At 55.6% G+C, this 17832-nt stretch overlaps 2 protein-coding genes across 2 annotated transcripts in view; one reads left to right on the top strand and one right to left on the bottom strand.

Annotated features, from left to right (window-relative positions):
- Positions 1-28: 28 nt before the first annotated feature.
- UROD (uroporphyrinogen decarboxylase) lies at positions 29-6062 on the top strand. The gene is made up of 10 exons (XM_085308151.1): positions 29-74; positions 1493-1605; positions 1697-1776; positions 2116-2178; positions 2274-2471; positions 2730-2891; positions 3041-3178; positions 3614-3714; positions 3986-4052; positions 4294-6062. The coding sequence occupies exons 1-10, from the start codon at positions 52-54 to the stop codon at positions 4456-4458; spliced, it is 1110 nt and encodes a 369-aa protein (XP_085164277.1). The 5' UTR covers positions 29-51; the 3' UTR covers positions 4459-6062.
- A 727-nt stretch (positions 6063-6789) lies between these two features.
- The window catches only part of ZSWIM5 (zinc finger SWIM-type containing 5), a 53286-nt gene continuing 42243 nt past the window's right edge, over positions 6790-17832 (bottom strand). The window contains exons 9-16 of the mRNA XM_085308201.1: positions 16198-16344; positions 15039-15176; positions 14239-14499; positions 13546-13681; positions 11863-12020; positions 9193-9356; positions 8765-8846; positions 6790-8283 (exon numbers count right to left, since the gene is read on the bottom strand). Of these exons, the coding sequence (XP_085164327.1) occupies positions 7421-8283; positions 8765-8846; positions 9193-9356; positions 11863-12020; positions 13546-13681; positions 14239-14499; positions 15039-15176; positions 16198-16344 (1949 nt within the window). The 3' untranslated portion in view covers positions 6790-7420. The remainder of the gene's footprint in view (positions 8284-8764; positions 8847-9192; positions 9357-11862; positions 12021-13545; positions 13682-14238; positions 14500-15038; positions 15177-16197; positions 16345-17832) is intronic.

Raw genomic sequence — 17832 nt, 5'->3', positions numbered from 1 at the left:
CGGGGCGGGGCGGGGCGGGCGGAGGCGGACCGCGCAGCGGCGTGCGGGAGGATGGAGGGCAGCGAGCGGCTCGTGTGAGTACCTGGGCCCGGGGCGGCAGGATCGCGTGCGGCCGCCTCCCCTGTGCCCGCATCGCCACACGGGGGGCCCGCGCTGGGGACGCTGGTGTGGCACCGGTGCGCTACTGGGGACGCGGCTGCGAGACTGGAGACACTGGTGCGGCCCTGGGGCCCTGCACTGGGAACACTGATGTGGCCCTGGGGACACTGGTGCCTCACTGGGATGGCTCACTCGGGACACTGGTGAGGCCCTGGGGACACCGGTGCCGCACTGGGATGGGTTATTGGGGACACTGGTGCGGCCCTGGGGACACTGGTGCCTCACTGGGATGGGTCACTGGGGACACTGGTGAGGCCCTGGGGACACCGGTGCCGCACTGGGATGGGTTATTGGGGACACTGGTGCGGCCCTGGGGACACTGGTGCCTCACTGGGATGGSTCACTGGGGACACTGGTGAGGCCCTGGGGACACCGGTGCCGCACTGGGATGGGTTATTGGGGACACTGGTGTGGCCCTGGGGACACTGGTGCCTCACTGGGATGGGTTGCTGGGGGCACTGGTGAGGCCCTGGCGACACCAGTGCCACACTAGGATGGGTCACTGGGGACACCGGTGCTGCACCGGGATGGGTCACTGGGGATACTGGTCCKCCACCCCGCGCCGTGAGTCCGCCGGGAAGCGTCCGGGCCGCCCGGCTGCCCGGGGAGCGGAGGCCGCCGCGGTAGCGTGAGCRCGGGCTCGCCCGCTCCGTAGCGGCACCTGCACCGAGCCCGCGGGGGCTCAGCCCCGTGCCACCGGCCCAGGCCTGCGYGGCCGAGATAGGCGCGGGGACCCCTCACGCCACGGCCACCCGGGGTCCTGCTGGCCCCGAGTCTCTCCAGGCGGGAGCAACTGCTGCTGCTGATAACTTAATCTCGCCGGGCCCTGGGCAAGGCACCGCCTGTCCCCCGGAGGCCTCCTGCGCTGGCCCCGTCCTCGGGATCCGGAGCGGGCTGCCTTGGGGCGAGCTCCCGGGAGCTGTGCCCTGGATCAGCACCGCCCCGGCGGGTCCCTGGAGACCTGGCAGGGCCCCACACAGCGCAGCGAGTGCCGCAGCCCCAGGCCTGCGGGGGTCTGGTGCTTGGGGACCAGCCTGGCTCTGCTCACCCTCCGGCCTGCCTGGCCACGAGCAGGGGAACGCACCCGTCTCCCTTCTCCAAGGTGCCCTTCACCCCTGGCAGCGCTAAGGGGTCTCTTGTAGCCCCCTGTCCTGCTGGGAAACTGAGGCAAGAAGCTGGTGCTAGTGATGCCATTGCAAGAGGCAAGTTACTGGCCCTGTGCAAGTCATCGCCCTCCCAGCCTGTCCTGCCTGCGCGGTCTCCCTCTGCACCGGGGGGAAGTGGCGCCCTTTTCTCTCTGRTGACAGCCTGTCTCTGCTCCTTCCTGGCTTAGCCCCAAGGGCTTCCCCAAGCTGAAGAATGACACATTCCTGCGAGCAGCTCGTGGCGAGGAGACAGAGTACACGCCGGTGTGGTGCATGCGGCAAGCCGGGCGCTACCTGCCTGGTGAGCAAACGAMCGGGTGCTGCTTGGGCAGCAGAGCAGAGCTGGTGCTGCCCCATGTGCACCCTGTCGCGCTCACGCGTGTTTCTTGCAGAGTTTCGGGAGACTCGAGCTGCACAAGATTTCTTTGCCACGTGCCGGAGTCCCAAGGTGTGCTGTGAGTTGACGCTTCAGGTGAGCAGACCTTTGGGGAGGTCTGTGTGTGTCCCCTCGCTTCTCCCAGGCTGGGACAGGTTTTCTCCCTGTCCCTTAGGTCTACCGTTTACCCTGAGCGGCTGCATCTCCCAGGATATTTTGCAGCCCAAAGCCTAGCTCAGGGACCGATTAACAGCCACCAAGCAACCCACTGAGATGGGACAGGGTGGCATGGGCTGTACAACCACCTTTAACCAGGCAGATTTCTGACACACCTCAAGGACCCCATTGCTCGGGGTGGCTGTGTGCATGTCTGAGCCCTCTGTGGGGAAGGGACCTGGGTCCCTCACACTGCTTCTTCTGCTCTGCCTTCTGCAGCCACTCAGACGATTCCCCTTGGATGCTGCTATTATCTTTTCTGACATTCTGGTGGTGCCCCAGGTGAGTGCTGTGGCTGGTAGTGGGAAGCAGTGGGTAGGAAAGGGGCTGGTCCAGAACTACCCATTCCTGCTTCTTCCTCTCTCCTCCATCCCCAGGCACTAGGCATGGATGTTGTCATGGCACCTGGCAAAGGACCCACTTTCCCGGAGCCCCTGAAGGAAGTGGAGGATCTACTGAAACTGAGGCAGAAGGTGGATGTGACTGCAGAACTGGACTACGTCTTTCAGGCCATCACACTGACACGGCACAGCCTGGAGGGCAAGGTGCCCCTCATTGGCTTCTCTGGGGCACCTGTAAGTGATGGGGCTCTGGGAAGTGGGCATAGTCTTCCCTACTCCTTCCTCTGGGCTCTTCCCCTAGAGCTGCCCGCTTCTGGCAGGATTGGCTTCAGTAGTGTAATTTATCCTGTGCAAAGCAGGGTGATTTTTGATGTAGGAGCAGCTGAGCCTCAAGTCCTAGGGCACTCACAAGCCCTGCCTTCAGCACTGATCCCATGGCTGATGCCTCACATCTTTCATCTCTCTCTTTGTCTTCTCCTCTGCTTCTTGCAGTGGACGCTCATGTCCTATATGATTGAAGGTGGTGGCTCCACTACAATGGCAAAGGCCAAGAGATGGCTCTATCGTCATCCTGATGCAAGCCACCGACTGCTGCGGCTGCTGACAGATGTCATCACCGACTACTTAGTGGGGCAGGTGGCTGCTGGAGCACAGGTGTGTCCCAGGGCTGAGTCCGGGCAGGAGGACAGAGACTAGGGACAAAGAGTGGGGCTGGGAGGAGGTCCAGCAGCTGGGAGGAGGAGAAGGAGGAAGGACTGGGGTGCATGGTGCCCTTGGTTCTCCCAGCCCCACATCTCTGACAGGCACTTCAACTGTTTGAATCACACGCGGGGCACCTGGGCCCAGAGCAATTCCAGGACTTTGCCCTACCCTACATCCGAGACATCGCCCGTGGCGTGAAGAGCAAGCTGAAGGCTGAGGCACTACCTCTAGTGCCCATGGTGAGTCCAGGGCTGCCTGTGGTAGTCCTGTTGCCTGGGGGCTTGTGAGGAGGAGGAGGAGTAGCATGGCCAGCTCCTTGCCCTAGCAGTAGGAAGGGGTGTAAGAACAGGCAAGAAATCAGTGCAGATGGTGTCTGGGAACTCCTTGCTGCAGGGTCCTGCCCACCCTTGAGCAGGACCCTGAGCTACCCTCCTAGCTCCAGAATTGGTGTCTTCACTCAGCCCCCAGCAGCCCAACATGGGTGCTCTGCACTGGGCATGTGCCACCTGTACAGGCATTGCTCCCCCAACCTGCTACGGGAGCAGGAGCATGACAACATCCCTCCTTGCAGCTCCTGGTACCACTTGTATCCTCCGCACTGTCCCCCATTGTTCCAGCTCRTGGAGAGGGGCCTGGCCCAGAGCAGAGTCACTGCTCGTCTCCTCTCTCCCCAGATTGTTTTCGCGAAGGACGCACACTACGCGTTGGGGGACCTGGCCTGTGCTGGTTACGAGGTGATCGGTCTTGACTGGACTATACGGCCACAGGAAGCTCGGTAGGAATCTGGCACAGCACAGCACTCATATGCCCATGCCGCACCTCAGGATGAGTGTCCCAGCCCCTTCCTCTGCCTTGAGCCATCACAGGCCTGGGAATTTCTGGCCTGGGGTGGAGAGAGCCCGGCTCTAGCACTACATGGAGCTAACAGCAACCAGGGGCTGCACTGAGGTGTCCCAAGTGCCCTGTAGTAGGGGCTGGAGTAGCACCCAGCTGCCCCTGCTCTCTGAGCCACATGCATCTGCTCACCTGCTTCCTCTCCACTCCAGTGCGCAGATAGGCAAAGATGTCACCCTGCAAGGGAACCTGGACCCGTGTGCCCTCTATGCGCCCAAGGTAAGCGATGGCTGTGGCCAGCAACAGGGGCTAGTTTTGGCCTGAGTTAAAAGCCTCCTTGCTTCAGTTTCCCCACCTGGAAAATTGGCTCCTGTCCCCAGCAGGACTAAGCCTGTGCTACTGTGTGTGCCCTACCCTTTGGCATGGGGATCCAAGTATCCCAGGCTGGATGGGGACTAGTGGGAAACTGGATACCCCAGGCTGGATGGGGCTGACAAGTGGTTTCCCACCATGCCTGCAGGAGAAGATTGGGGAGCTGGTGAAGAAGATGCTGGAGGGTTTTGGGACCCAACGCTACATCGCCAACCTGGGCCACGGCCTTTACCCTGATATGAGCCCCGAGCACGTGGGTGCCTTCGTGGAGGCCGTGCAYGCTCACTCCCGCCACATGAACAAGCGCAGCTGAGCCTTGGGGCTCAGGGGACAGGACAGTGGCTGAAGCACGGCCACCCCGACTGCTGCATGGTTGCAGGGCTCATTCCAGGTTGGGATATAGCATTAAACCAGCACCTCTCTATGGCAGCCGTGTGGCTCTGGCTGGGGTGGGGATGGGGAATTGTTTGGTGGCAGAGGAGATGGGCTTTGCTGCCAGCCCAGTGGTGGTGTGTGAGGATGACAGGGAGTCCCTGAGCCCTGGGCTGTCCTAGGGCCTATCCTGGGCCTATCTCAGTCCTGCCATTGGGATAAGGCACATGGGGAACTCCAGGGAACCCCAACCTGTAAAGCATTTTCTTAGGATCTCTAACAGCCCTGAGGGCCTGGCACCAAGGCCCAGCCTGGGTCTAGCCATCCCCCTCAGGCGCTGGAGAAGGAATTGCAGTGGTTGCTTGGCCAAAGGAAGGACATGGCCATCCCCTCGCCTCTCCTCTTGTCCTGGGAGTGGTTGTGGCGGTCAGCCACAAAGCTCTTGGTGGCTGTTTGGCCCTGCTGTGGCTCTGCCTTTCTACAACCTCCCCTCAGGCAGTGCAACACTGACCCAGCTGTGCTGGGGCCTCCTCGTTCTGGTAGCAGACCCAGTGGGACTCACCTTGGGGACAGCCAGCTCGCGCTTATTGGCCATGTGATAGAGTCCTCTGCACAAAGGCCTGCTGGCTGGGATGGAGGCGGGGGGCAGGGGGTGCAGCTAGCATGGCCCTAGCGTAACAATCACCCTCCCCAGCTTCCTGCCCAGACTTTCTTTGGGACCAAGACCTTGAAATCCCCCAACAAAACCATCCCCTCCTCAGGGAACCTAATTCTGCTTGGGGCTCAGCAAGCCCCAGAGTGAGCACCCTGGGATGCCAGTAGCACCCAGAAGCCCTGAGATGTGACACTATGCCACCCCCCCCACACCCCCCCTCACACCACAGCCCACTCACTGCGGTCAAAGCTGGCTGTAGGATCGATCAAGATGAGGCCACTGCTTGCTCAGATGCTGCTCCAGTCGGCATGGCCAGGGCCGTCCTTGCCCCAGGTTGGGCTAGGACTCACTGACACTGGGAATCGCAACGTAGGGTGACCCGGGTGTCTCACTGCTCTCTGCCCCTCTGCAAGGCAAGTGAGCCAGGTGCTCTGGACGAGCCAGGACACCTTGGAGAGCAGCCTCACCTCGTCCCCYGCGGTGCCTGCCCTCCTTGGATCGTGTGTGCTGCCCGTGCTGCACCGCACACGTGGAAACCCCTCCAGCTTCAGATAAAGGCAGTAGAGATACGTATGGTAATGTTCATCCCTTTTATTATTAAACATCAGATGAAGGTCACACGCACACACATACACGCACGCACACACAAAAAAAAAAAGAAAGAAAAGGAGAGAAACAGACTGGTTGCAGAATGCTATTTTGGTGGCGACAGATACTGAGTACAATTGGTTTCCTGGCCGGAGCGTGGACACAAGTCGCTTTCCAAAAAAATAAAAGTCAAACCAGACAGTAGRTAACTAGCCCATGTTCTCTAACTACAAGTCACTGTCCAGACTGGCCCCGGCCTCCCCAGCCCTCCCAACCCTTCAGAAAAAAAAAATGAAACAAAACCTAAATGCCAATGGCCCAGGGCCAGAGAGAGAGTCCATCCCTGCGCAGGGCTCACCCTCCAGCCAGGCAAGGGCTCGGCCCAGCTGCTCGCCGTGAAGCCGGCAAGGAGCCGAGCGCCCACTGCACGCGTATCCCCACGTTGGCCACAGCTTGGAGAGGAAAGTAAAAATGCCCCAAGGAGGCTGCGTTGCTGCCCCTGCCCCCCTTTCCCTCCCCCTAAGAAAGGCACCCCTCGAGCACACGCTCCCACGCACCTCGCACACTCACACATGGCGCCCACGGAGAGAAGGCTAAAAACCGGGCTATGTACAAGGTGGGCTCGCGCTGCTCCCGCGCCCGCCGCGCCATCCTTCACCGCTCGGTCCGGCCCACTGGCGGCGAAGGGCCTACTGCGAGGCCAGCGTCCGTGCGTGTCCGAGCAAGCGCTGCCCAAGTCCATTCCTTTGCTGTCCTCAAGCGCTGGGCTGCCGCTCCTCTGTCCGTCTGTCTGCCCGTCYGTCCCAGGGCTGCGAGTCAAGCGGACGTTTGCCTCCCCCCACACCCTTCTCGCTGCTGACAATGCTGAAACCTGAGAAATGTTCGCGTGCCTTCTCCTCTTTTTGTTTGCGGTTTTGATGGTTTTTTAAATAATAGTTAATAATAATAATAATAGCAATAATAAAAATAATCGCCCCAGCCCACRACAATTTCAAGTATCCCCCAAATAAAAGACAGAATTATAAATAATTATAACTTTACAATTTAATAATTGACACATATACTATAGTATTTACAGTATCATAAATGCTTTTTTGTGTTACTTTTAGTAAGCAATCCCTGAGAACAGTTACTTTAATTTGTTTTTATTGAAGTATCTTCACAAATAGAGGAGTTTGCATGTCTCGGGCGGGCAGGAGAAGCACTCTGCAAAGCCATCGCTTTTGGTGACGCATGAGGTTCTAGTGTTGCAGGTTTCTTTGCTCGCTCTTTCTTTCCTTTTTTTTTTCCTCCACGTAATTTTTAAGATTTTTGTACTTTGCAACCTTCGGATCCCTCCAGCGACCGCTTCCTTCAGGAAGGAGGTATTAGATTTCCAAGTTAGCTTTTGGTATTGGCAAGGGAGGGCAAGGGCTGAGCAAACCATCCTTTCCCRTGGTTGCCTTTTGGTTTGTGCCCAAAGAATCTCTGGATCTTCTCAGTGTATGAAATGGTTAAATCCAAGAAAGAAAAAAAAAAGAAAGAAAATAAAAAACAGAAGAACAGAACAGAGCAGCCTCTGCCGACTGGGGGAAGGTGTTCTCCGCTTTCGTTCCTTCTTCTTTCTTGTGTCCCTGTACCGCGGCCAGACTCTGCCAGTGACAGTGGCAGCAGCCGGGGCTCACCCAAACCGTTCTCGCACCAGCAGCATCAGTTTTTTCTTGCCTTTGTAGATTTGTTTGAGATTGTCAATGAACTGGGCGAACTGTATGTGCCCATCCTGTGCCAGGAGGAAGGTCTCCCTGGCCTTGCTGAGGAACTCGATGAACTCCCCATAGTGCCGTGGGCTGATGTGGGTGAGCCGGGAGTGTGTGGTGTTGATGTAGGCGCTTATCGTCGCGTCCAGCAGCTGCCGCAAGGGCGCTTTGTCGGTCGACATCAGCTTCCCCGAGTTCCTGCGGCCGGGGATGCCGGCCAGGCCTGGGGCCGTCATTGTGCAGCGGCGAAGGATGTCCGAGAGCACCGTGGCGCAGTGCACGCTCTTCACCACCAGCGGGATGATGGCTGCCAGCTCATTTTTGCCCAGAGAGTGGCTCAAGGCACAAGCCCAGAGCACATCATTGATGGCCGGGTGCGTGTCCTGGTTGTAGGCTAGGTTGAGATGAGTCATAGCCAGCGAGGCCAGTTTGAATGCCCGGAGCGGGTAGCCCCGGTGCTCCATATAGCGGGCAATTGTGAAGAGCTGGGTGTAGGTCATGCCAGTGGAGGCAGCGTCAATGACAATCTGGTAGGCAGTCTCAAAGGCTATGTGGTCCTTCTCACAGAGCGTCAGGGCAGACAGAGCGCAGTTCTGGGGGTCCTTCATGGCGCACTGCAGTGCCAAGGTGCGGGCGCAGCTGGCCAGCTCCTCCCGCTGTGGGTAGTCCAGGCTCAGGCGCAGGATGGTGTTGTGGGACATCACTGTGGCAGCCACAATGCTGGTGGCTTCCGTAGGGGTGAAGAGCGAGTACCAGCTCTGCAGGATGCTCACCAGGGCCCTCACTCCTGCAAGAGATACAGGGGTCATGGCAGAGCCCCGGAGCCCAGCGTGTATTATGGGGCTCCTCTTGCATGTCCAGACATCCTGACCCACCCTGGACCCTCAGCCAAGGAAAAGTGAGTCCAGAGCAGTGCTGGAGCTGTACCCCCTGCTACAACAGGAACAAGTCTAGAGGGGAGCACACTGGGATGCCACCCTGCACACCCATGCCACAGGGTACTGAAAACACCTCCAGCATGGTCCATGGAAGGGCCATGGAGGGATCTGTCCCAGTCCCAAATCCACTCTTCACTATGGCCCCATTCCTGCCAGCTGATACTSTGGGGATGCCCTGAGTTCCTCTAGAAGAAAGACAGGGGAGACCCAGGAGACCTCCAACTCCCTGGCCTAAGGCTATGAACAGGTCCTGGAGTCTCCATGCCCACCTTGCTCCCACCACATGCAGGCCAGCTCCCCCCTGGCAGAGCAAGGTGACAGGGTACTCACCCACTTCTGTCGCACATGTCACCAGCCACCTCACCATCTCCCGCCGCCGCCAGTTGAGGGTGGACAGAGTCATGCGCATCACCTACAAGGCAAACCCAGGGTGASCAGCCACCCCATTGGACCACCCAAGGTCACCCGAGACCACAGTGTTCTAAAGATCCTCACAGCCTTGCTGGCTCTCGGCTCCCTGCCAACGTTTTCAGGTGTTGCCTCGCCTCCACCTAAACTGCAGCAGGCACAGGGCTGTTCCTGAGGCTGAGCWGCCCTGCTCAAGGCCATGCAACAATGAGTTTACTCCTTCCATGCAAGTCCTAGGTGACCTGGTGGACCACCTGCTCARTGGAAGAGCCCTCTCCCCCCTGCCCCGGGGCTGTTCCCACAACCAGTGGGGCAGAAGGACTACAGGCATCCCTGTCACGTTCCCATACCTGGAGCCCCAGCTCCAGCGCCACGTTGAGCAGTGTCGTATCTGAGTTGCTGTCAGCTGGCGTGGCAATCTTGAATGCATCCTGGGCCAGCTTGAAGATCAAGGAGGAAGAGTGGATGTTCTTCTGGATGGCCTCCAGTACCGTGCGTAAGCGCAGCATGTCCCCTGGTGTACACAAGGACAGTAAGATGACTCAGTCTGCCTCCCCCTCACCCCTGGACCCCATCCCCTGCTTGCACCATATAACAAACCAGCCCTTCTGCAAGGTCAGCCTGCGTCTCTGCAGCAAGGGAGGCATCTCCAGCCACACATGCGGAGGGATGCACAGGCATGCAGCATCAGGCCCTGCAGTCTGACAGCAAAACAGGGTGTCTATCCCTTTTTGTCCCTGCAGGACAGTCCTATGGCCAAGAGATTAGTACATCTGCTAACGAAGTGCCAACGCGAGCCTCCTCTTGGAGGAACGAGGAGCAGCTCAGGCAACAGGCCTCCACGACCTGCTCTGGTCTCACCTCCGTGAGTCCTCCAAGGCAACACAGCCTATGAAGCAACATCCATCCTCATTGCCTCATTGATGAAGCAGCATCCATCCTCAAAGTGAGGATAGACCCACCAAGAGGTTAAAAAACCCCAAATGACACCAGACACTTTCCTATACATTAGCACCAAACAGGAACCCCATTCTGCCCCCACAGCAGCTCAGTCCCCCAGTAACACTTCACTCTGCTGTATCACATGGGACATGCTGCCTTTTCATGCCTGTGCCAGCTGTAGCACCACGATACCCTGCAGGAAACCACCTTGCTGCCCAATGTTCTCGCTAGAAACCACCTACAGTTTTTTGCCACAACACTTCTGATCCCTACAACCACGTAGCAAGACAGTATAAGCATCCGCACTCTGCGTCCTTAGAAAAACCGCAACAATGCTGGATTTCCAGCTGGGGAGAAACAGCTTGAACCTCCTCCGTTCATTCTGGCCATCACTTTCAGCCCAAGCTGCAAAATCTGGGGCCTAGCACCGCCCTTATGCACTCTGCTATGTAGCAGCATCTCCTTCCTCAGACATGGCACTGAGCTAGGAAGAGTGGCAATGCAATTCAGCATTTTCCCTGCTCTTGCTACTTTTCCAGGCAGGCTTCAAACAGCCACATTGACTGGAGCCCAAATCATTCCCTCACTTAGAGCCACACGGGCAGTCTTGGCACCAGACCAACTGCCTGCACCGTGCAGCCAAACACAGCCACCTCGCATTGCCCTCCAGCTGCAAACAGAGAAAACTGAGACCCGGACTGACCTCCGGCCTGCTCCTTCGCTAGTCCCAGGGCAGATGTCTCCAGTCAACCATGTTCCCAAGAGCTCTGACCTCTGGTTTATTCCATCTACCTTGAGCTCAAGTTTGATGGCTGTAAAACAGACTTCTCCCAGTAAAGTACAGCTTTGGGGATATGCCCAGTGCTAAATGGCTGGGGAAAGGTCAGTCTTTGTTTAGCAATGCCAAAAAAAAAAAAAAAAAAAAAAAAAAAAAAATAAGAAAAAAAAAGCTGTTTGCCGCACACATACTGTTTCATGCAGTAATCCCTTCCCACTGCAAAGGCCTGGCCAGGACTACCCGGATTTGCTGCTTTACTGGACCCCAGACATCTGAGACAGAGCTTTACTCCCACAGTCGTAAACTGAGCAGCTTAACCTCATGTAAAGAAAACCAAAAAATGAACAGCAATTCAGCAAACCTAGAGCTGCACCTGGGTGCACACAGACAGCTCGGATGACTAATAGCTAAAAATACCTCCTGCCATGCACAGCAGCCGTTTACACCATCACCAAATTCCAAGTCTCCCTAAAATGGCTAACAGGGGCGCGGGTGAGAAACGCTGTGAGGACACGGGATCGCACAGGGCCATGCTGCAGTTGAGGGAACACCCAGGGAATGGCGCTGTCAGTAAAAAAACAAATTTAATCCAATGGCCCTATACCCCCAGCATAAAACTCACCCCCATAAAGGGCTGGCAGGGAGAAGAAACTAAGGATAAACCACTTCTGACCAGGCACCAGCTCTCCATCAGSTCACTGTGATTTGGGGACAGGACGCAGCTAGCACTGGAAAAGCAGCAAGGTGAAGGAGGGCAGGAAGAAGTGAACAGTTGCTGCAAAGCCAAGAAGGCTGGAGCTTTCTGGAAGCACCCACGGATGCTGTGCTGGATGGCGAGCCAGCCATAAGCGCTCAGCTCGCCAGCCCGTGCTGGGCACAAAGTGTTCRCCAGCCTGGCAGGTTTGCTGCCAGAAGATGGTGGGGATGGTTTCTGGACAAATGGAAGTTTAATGAAAAGCTTCTGCTAGTCTCCATTGTTGTGCCTGGGCAGGAAATGAAGAGGCCCAAGAGACCAGTGAGGAGGTATTTTACGAGCTGCCTGCAGCTGGGATCCTGGTGTCTCGCACAACACATCCGTTTCCTATTGACAGCCCTGCCGAAAGCCACCCGCAGTGTGCTGAGCCAGGGAGTCTTCTCCCTTCTGCAGCTTGAGCAGAAGATTACCRTGGGGCAGGACAAAACCAACCAGGCAACTGCAAACTAAACCATGGCGCAAACCTGCAGTGTGGCCAACTCCCCCAGACCTCCCTGCCCCCCTCCCTCTCTCCCCCCAGCTCCTCCAGCGCTGGCCTGCACCAACCTTTGGCTGCTGTGAGCATGGTAGAGGCCAGCTCGCACTGCTGCGACTCCAGGTGCCCCAGGGTGAACCAGCGTGGGTATCTGCTGGGGACCACCGAGACCAGGTGGTGAGGGTGCGTCACGTCACCCGACGGTGCCGTGGTCTCCAGCACAGGCAGCCTAAAAGGACAGTGGTAGAAGGCAACATCAGAGCCCCTGCGGCACTGGCAAGGTGGGGAAGGGGCTGCTCGCAGGCAGCCGCCCGTGGCGATACCTTTGAAAGTGTCCTGCTGCTGTGCACGTGTGGGGACTCCCCAGGCTGTGTGCACAACACATGGGCATGGGGATCAAGGTCAGACATACTTGAAAGGGAGAGAATGATCCGTGAAGTGATTTATAAACTTGCAAGGAAAAACACAAACCTCAGGGAAAAAAAAAAGAAAAAAGAAAGAAAGAAAGAAAGAAAAAAAGAAAAAAAGCCCTCCTCCCTCTGTGCTCCTTTTATGTCAAAGCATGCAGCAGAACTCCTGACTTTATCATCTGGTTCTTCTTAAAATGTCCGGTTATGATCAGAAACAGCAGCACATTTCCCCAGGGCCTMTGCAGCAGTTTTAGGTTACCTGCTGGTGTAGTGATATGCATAAGCCTGAAAAACTCAGGGGAAAAGGGTGATATGCAAAAGCCTGAAAAATTCAGGRGAAAAGGAAGCCTCAGAAAGGGGAGTGGAGGTCTCATTTCGCTAGCCACAGTGATACAACCATGTTAACTCTTTAACACCCCTGTTTCCTGATATGAGTTGGTGTTAGTATCACCAGCTTGAAAGCCAGCCAAGGCCTGCAGAAGGGAAATTGTCTCCCTGGTCACTGAGGGTCAGCTAGTCTCTGCTTTCCCTCCTTSCAGGCTTGGGGCACCCACACGAGAGCAAAGACCCAACCTTGCCACCCAGATCAGAGACCCTGATGAGCCTATCCAGCCCCTGCCAAAACTGCAGTAGACAGGTATGTCCAAGGATGTCACACGCCAGGGAGGGAGATGGGGCAGCTCTCAGCATCAGCCCAGTCCCCACAGGTAGAGCTGAGGGAAACCAGGACTGACTCCCCTCTTTGTCCCARGGATGGAGCCGGGCTTTAACAGACAACAGATCGAGGCTGCACTCTCCACACGACTCTGCAGTATCCTGGAGCTTGGGGCAAATTATCTGCCCATCTACGCCGCTTCACCTGCCCAGCAGGATAACAACCCTTCCTGTGGGCAGGGGTGCTGCAGGGCCCCTAGGCTTTGCAAACAGAAGGCAGWTGACAGGACAGCGCATACCTGGGACCTGCACTGGCAGAAGACACCTGTCACCAGGACAGGTAGATGGTGGTCCAACCTCAAGTGAGCTAGTGCAAAGGGCTGGGCAGAGGGCTGGACTCGCTGCCAAAACACACACAGCAGCATGGCAAGGCTCAGTGTGACCAGCAGACATCAGTCATCCTGGGCAAACGCATTTGGAATTGAAAATTTGGGGCTTGAAAATCAGAAGTCACCCAAACAGAGCAGGCACACTGCTGCCTGGCACCAGGACGTGCAGGGCAGGATCCCAAGTCCTAGTCCTACTTCTGCTCCCAYCCTTGCTCTGAGGTTGCAAAGAGTTACGGCTTCCCAGTGGAGCAGAGCAGAAAGAAAAAACAGTGGGCAGAGACAGAATAAAACATGCACCAACCTCATGGCCCGCAAAGCCAGCTTGTATGCTAGATCTGCATCATGGGGCAGCAGGGCRGAGAACAGGTATTTGGCAAAGGTATGCATGGGGACACTCTCACGGTGGATCACTTCTCCCAAGCCGCTGAAGGGACCACCTAGGCAGAAGGAGAGCCTGTCAGCCATCAGCAAAGCAAGAACTCTCTCTGGGGTTAGCACCCCAGATCTGATCGACAGCTCCCTGGTGCATTAGTAAGGTCAGATCCAGGGCAAACGGCTGCTCATTTATTTTGTAAAAAACCTTTCAGGTCAAAATTCTTCTGAAGCTCAGGTCATGTGCTTTGCAGCCTTCTCCATAACACCTTTGATGCAGTCTTGCTCCACAGACGTCAGCAAACCCTTGCTTTGCCAGATCGTGGCACTGGGGCAGAACAGCCATCCTACTGACTCAGCACGGTGTGCACAGAGGATGAAGCCAGGATCAGGTCAGAGAGCCATAAACACTGGAAAGAGCACCCTGGAGATGTTGCAACACCCAACTGAGACACAGGAGCCAGCTAGACGCATGCTAGTGGTCAAGAGAAACAGCAGTTTCCCTCAAATCACCACTGCGAGCATCCCCTTTAACCCCCTCCCCGAGGGCTGGCCCTGCGCATGGACGAGCCCCGCCAGTGTAACTCCCTTCACCCGGCCACCTCTAATGCCAAGCCCCCACCTTCCAGTAGCAGGATGCACTGCTTCCGCAGGGTCTGCACCAGCAGCGGGTCCAGCTCCAGGTCCTGCAGCCGAGCTATGATCTGCTCCTCGTTGCGACACACCTTGTCCTGGGCATAGAGGCCTTCAGGCATCACCCTCTGCTGACCCATGCCCATCAGTGCCACCTCTAAGGCCAGGGACAGGTAGGACTCAGCGCCGTCTTGACTGCCAGTAGCCACGGGCACGTGTTGGTACACCGGGGGTTTGGAGTCCCCTGTGTCTGGAAGAAGGGGGAGAGATGCTGCAGGGTTAGAGCAGCCTTCCCAGGTGGAAGATCCATGGCAGAGAGCAAAACCTCTGAATTTCAAAAGCAAGAGCCATGCTTCCCTTGCTGCCTGCCAGGAATAAAGGGATATCCTGACTGATGGATAAAGCTCCTGGGCAAAGCTCTGGGGCTTCAACTTCTTTCTTGCTCTTACCAGACAACCAGGGAGACCTGAGCCAAGGGYGATCTCAGCCAAGTGTCACAGGACAACAGAACTTTCCTGTGGGCTGGCAAGACCTGGCCCAACTCTGCTAYGCAGCTATGCTGCTCTGGCTGCAAACCCTGGGGCCAGTCAAACCCAAGGCACCATCTCCCTCCCTCTGCACTGCAGCATTGTCCTGGCTGCTCCGGCAAAGAGGGAAGGAGGGGAGATCYGGAGCCCAGGAGTCCTGAGCCCAAGAGCTACACCCAGGAGCTGCCTGCTGGGCACATTTCAGCTGGAGCCTGAGAGTGAGGAAGCCTCACCAGAGGAGAGTAAGGAGGAGCCTCAATACCTGATATTTCAAGGCAATTTTCCTCTTCTAATCTACAGGCTTCAGTCAGTGTGAGAAAGAGGCAGCCGATGGGGTTCAGAGGGTGGCCTACCCAGCCCTCCAAGTTAGTGATGGTTGTTGCCCCTCGTTGCAACAGCTCTGCAGAAAAGAAACAAAACAAAATTACACATGAGGAATTTAAAGACAGTTTCTGCACTCAGAAAGGTCTCTGAGACCACAGGTCTTTCTTTACCCCAGTGGCTTAGGACAAGGGGACCTCCAGAGACTAGGGGCCAACTCTGGCACATTAGYTGGAGAGGATGACAAGCAGTTCAGCTGCCATGCAGGCTGCTGCAGGCAGGAGAAGGAGCAGGCACCCAACAAAAGAGGTATCCTTAAGCTGGTTGGAATCTGGTCGAGGGCCACAGAAGATGCAGCTGCTTGTTCTTTGCTCCAGGTGAACACAAGAAGAAGAAGAGAAATGGTGAACACATTGCAGAGCCYAAGACAGAGTCTGTAAAGTAAGACCTGCACCTTATGGACTCATTCGCAATGGTAGCCTGGATATGTTTCAGAAACACAAGCAGAAATCTCTCTGGAGGGAACAAAGACCCTCAGTGAGTTTTAAAAGCTCCATCTTTTGATGACCTCCAGCTGGCTGAGCTAACAAGGCCCTGAGGAGCCACCCCCCCATCAGCTATATTATAGTAGCTGATCCCAAGTCTCTGCCAACTGCGACTGCAAAATGAAAAATGCTGCTCTTGACTCCTGGTGCATTTTACTCTGCAACTGCAAAGTCGAGGTAGCACACGCAGCCAGTTACTGCAGCTGACAAGCAGCTTCTCTTTAATGCAGGCACCACCTGCAATCACCTGCACAACCCTCACACACAAGCACACATGGCAACAGTGGGAACACAAACAGCCCTTCTCAAGCAGCCAGAGACCTCATGTGTTACTGGGCTCCTCTCTGTCCTGAACAACGGGGTGCCAGAGCAGTTTGGCTCAATCACATGCATCAGTTTGTCCTTCTAGGGTTCAAGCAGAATCCTACAGCATTGCCCATATAAACCTTTGCTGCTCTGGGGCAGCACCGCTGTCCAGGGTGGAGAGGACCTTCTCAAGCAACTGTGACACCACCAGCCAGACCCGGCGGGATCCTGCGATAGCCCTGGCCATACCTTTCTTCTGATGCTTATATATTTCCAGCTGCCTTTGCTGCTGCAGTCGCAGGGTGTTGATTATGGCAACAGTCAGTCGGAGAGCTTCCCTAGGATACCCATGGGAGCGCAGGGCATCCACCCGAGCACAGGCTGTCGGGACGTGCTCTGCAAGGCAAGGTCAAACACAAACATAGCTGAGACAGAGAAGCACAGAAACCCCTGGGATGTTACTGATGAGGGAAAGAACCTGACAGCATCAGGTTTCTGGGCATCTTGTTCTATTATCTTCCCTATGCCCCATCTAAATTCCTGCTCCTGTTTAAAGTCATTCAACTCTTACTACTCATTGCAGGGATGTCTTCCAGGAATACTAACGGGACTCCCATCATGTTCAACTTGCAGCAGCCATTGCAGTACCTAAACTCTGACCTTTGCAAACCTTATCTAGTCTAYTGGAAGCATTTTCAGTGTGCCACTGCTCTAACACTACAGCTCCAAACACAAGCTGTTATAACTATGCCTCTCATCGCTTCTAAAATCTGCCCATTTTATGGTCTCTTTCATTGGTACTCATCCAACCACCTCTCTCCATGTCCTCCAACAACTCTGCTGTCGTTATACAGGAGATACATGGGGCAAGGCAGTGTGCCTTCTGCACTGTCCTGAGGGAACTGGMAGATTCGGGATGACATTCTGAACTGCTTCCTTGATGCCTCCATGGAGCAAGTTCTGCAGAAACTGTATCTCTTCTGCAGTTCTCCTACTTGGTGTTTTATTATTAGGAACAGTTGCGTGAAACCCCCCCAAGACTCACAGTTGCTTAGAAATTCATCTGCTCCTGCTGCTTGTTGCTCACCTGAAATCACAAGCAACTGTGGAGAGGATTATGACTGACTGAGAAATTAGCAGGAGCAGATGACATGACATGCTGCGTAACAAACGGCAAAAATCCCATTTTCTTGCAAATGTCCTAACCAGGCAGTTTTGGGGAGGTGGGGAAGACAAACACAGAAGATCTAATGTTATGGGAAAGGATCATTTCTATTCCTGGAAGAGATCAGAGAGCTTTGGAAATGCAGACAACCACCTCCACAAATGGGGTTTCCATGTTCCAAAAGTCACCCACAGGGAACACACAAGAAAGGGGGTTAAGAACAAGCACATCTACAGAGGGAACCAAGAAGCTCTTCTATTTATTTGCTAAATGGATGAAATATTCAGCTTCTCGCTGAATTTATCGGAAGCCACTGACAAATCACACTCTTCTCCCTGCATTCTGTTCCTGAAAGGGCACCAAGCAAGTGAAAGCAGAAAAGTCAAAATCAAGGCAACTACATCAGAAGAATAATGTTCTCTCCTGTTCTAGCAGTAGCAGAGGATGTACCGSGGCCTTCACATGAGCCCTTTTCAACTCATCTTCTGGCTTTAATGGCAACTTAATGTCATCTGCTTCACAAACAAAGCATCTTGGTGGCCATAAACTTTCTCCTCTCGTTTGGCCAGGTGACTGCAGMCCCTAGCTTTCTGAGCAGACTATAGTGCAGTGGTGGGCTTAGACCTTCTCCATGTATGTACAGTCACCTCCCTGGCTGCACGGCACTGGACCTGACTGATCCCAGTATGCCCTAAGCTCATACAAGGCTTAATTATACT

The sequence above is a fragment of the Rhea americana genome, unplaced genomic scaffold (genome assembly GCF_003343005.1).
Source record: "Rhea americana isolate MKP2758 unplaced genomic scaffold, rheAme1 scaffold_27, whole genome shotgun sequence".
Classification (NCBI taxonomy): domain Eukaryota; kingdom Metazoa; phylum Chordata; class Aves; order Rheiformes; family Rheidae; genus Rhea; species Rhea americana.
The sequence above is the reverse complement of the archived record's forward strand: the minus strand, read 5'-3'. Positions and strand labels throughout refer to the sequence as shown.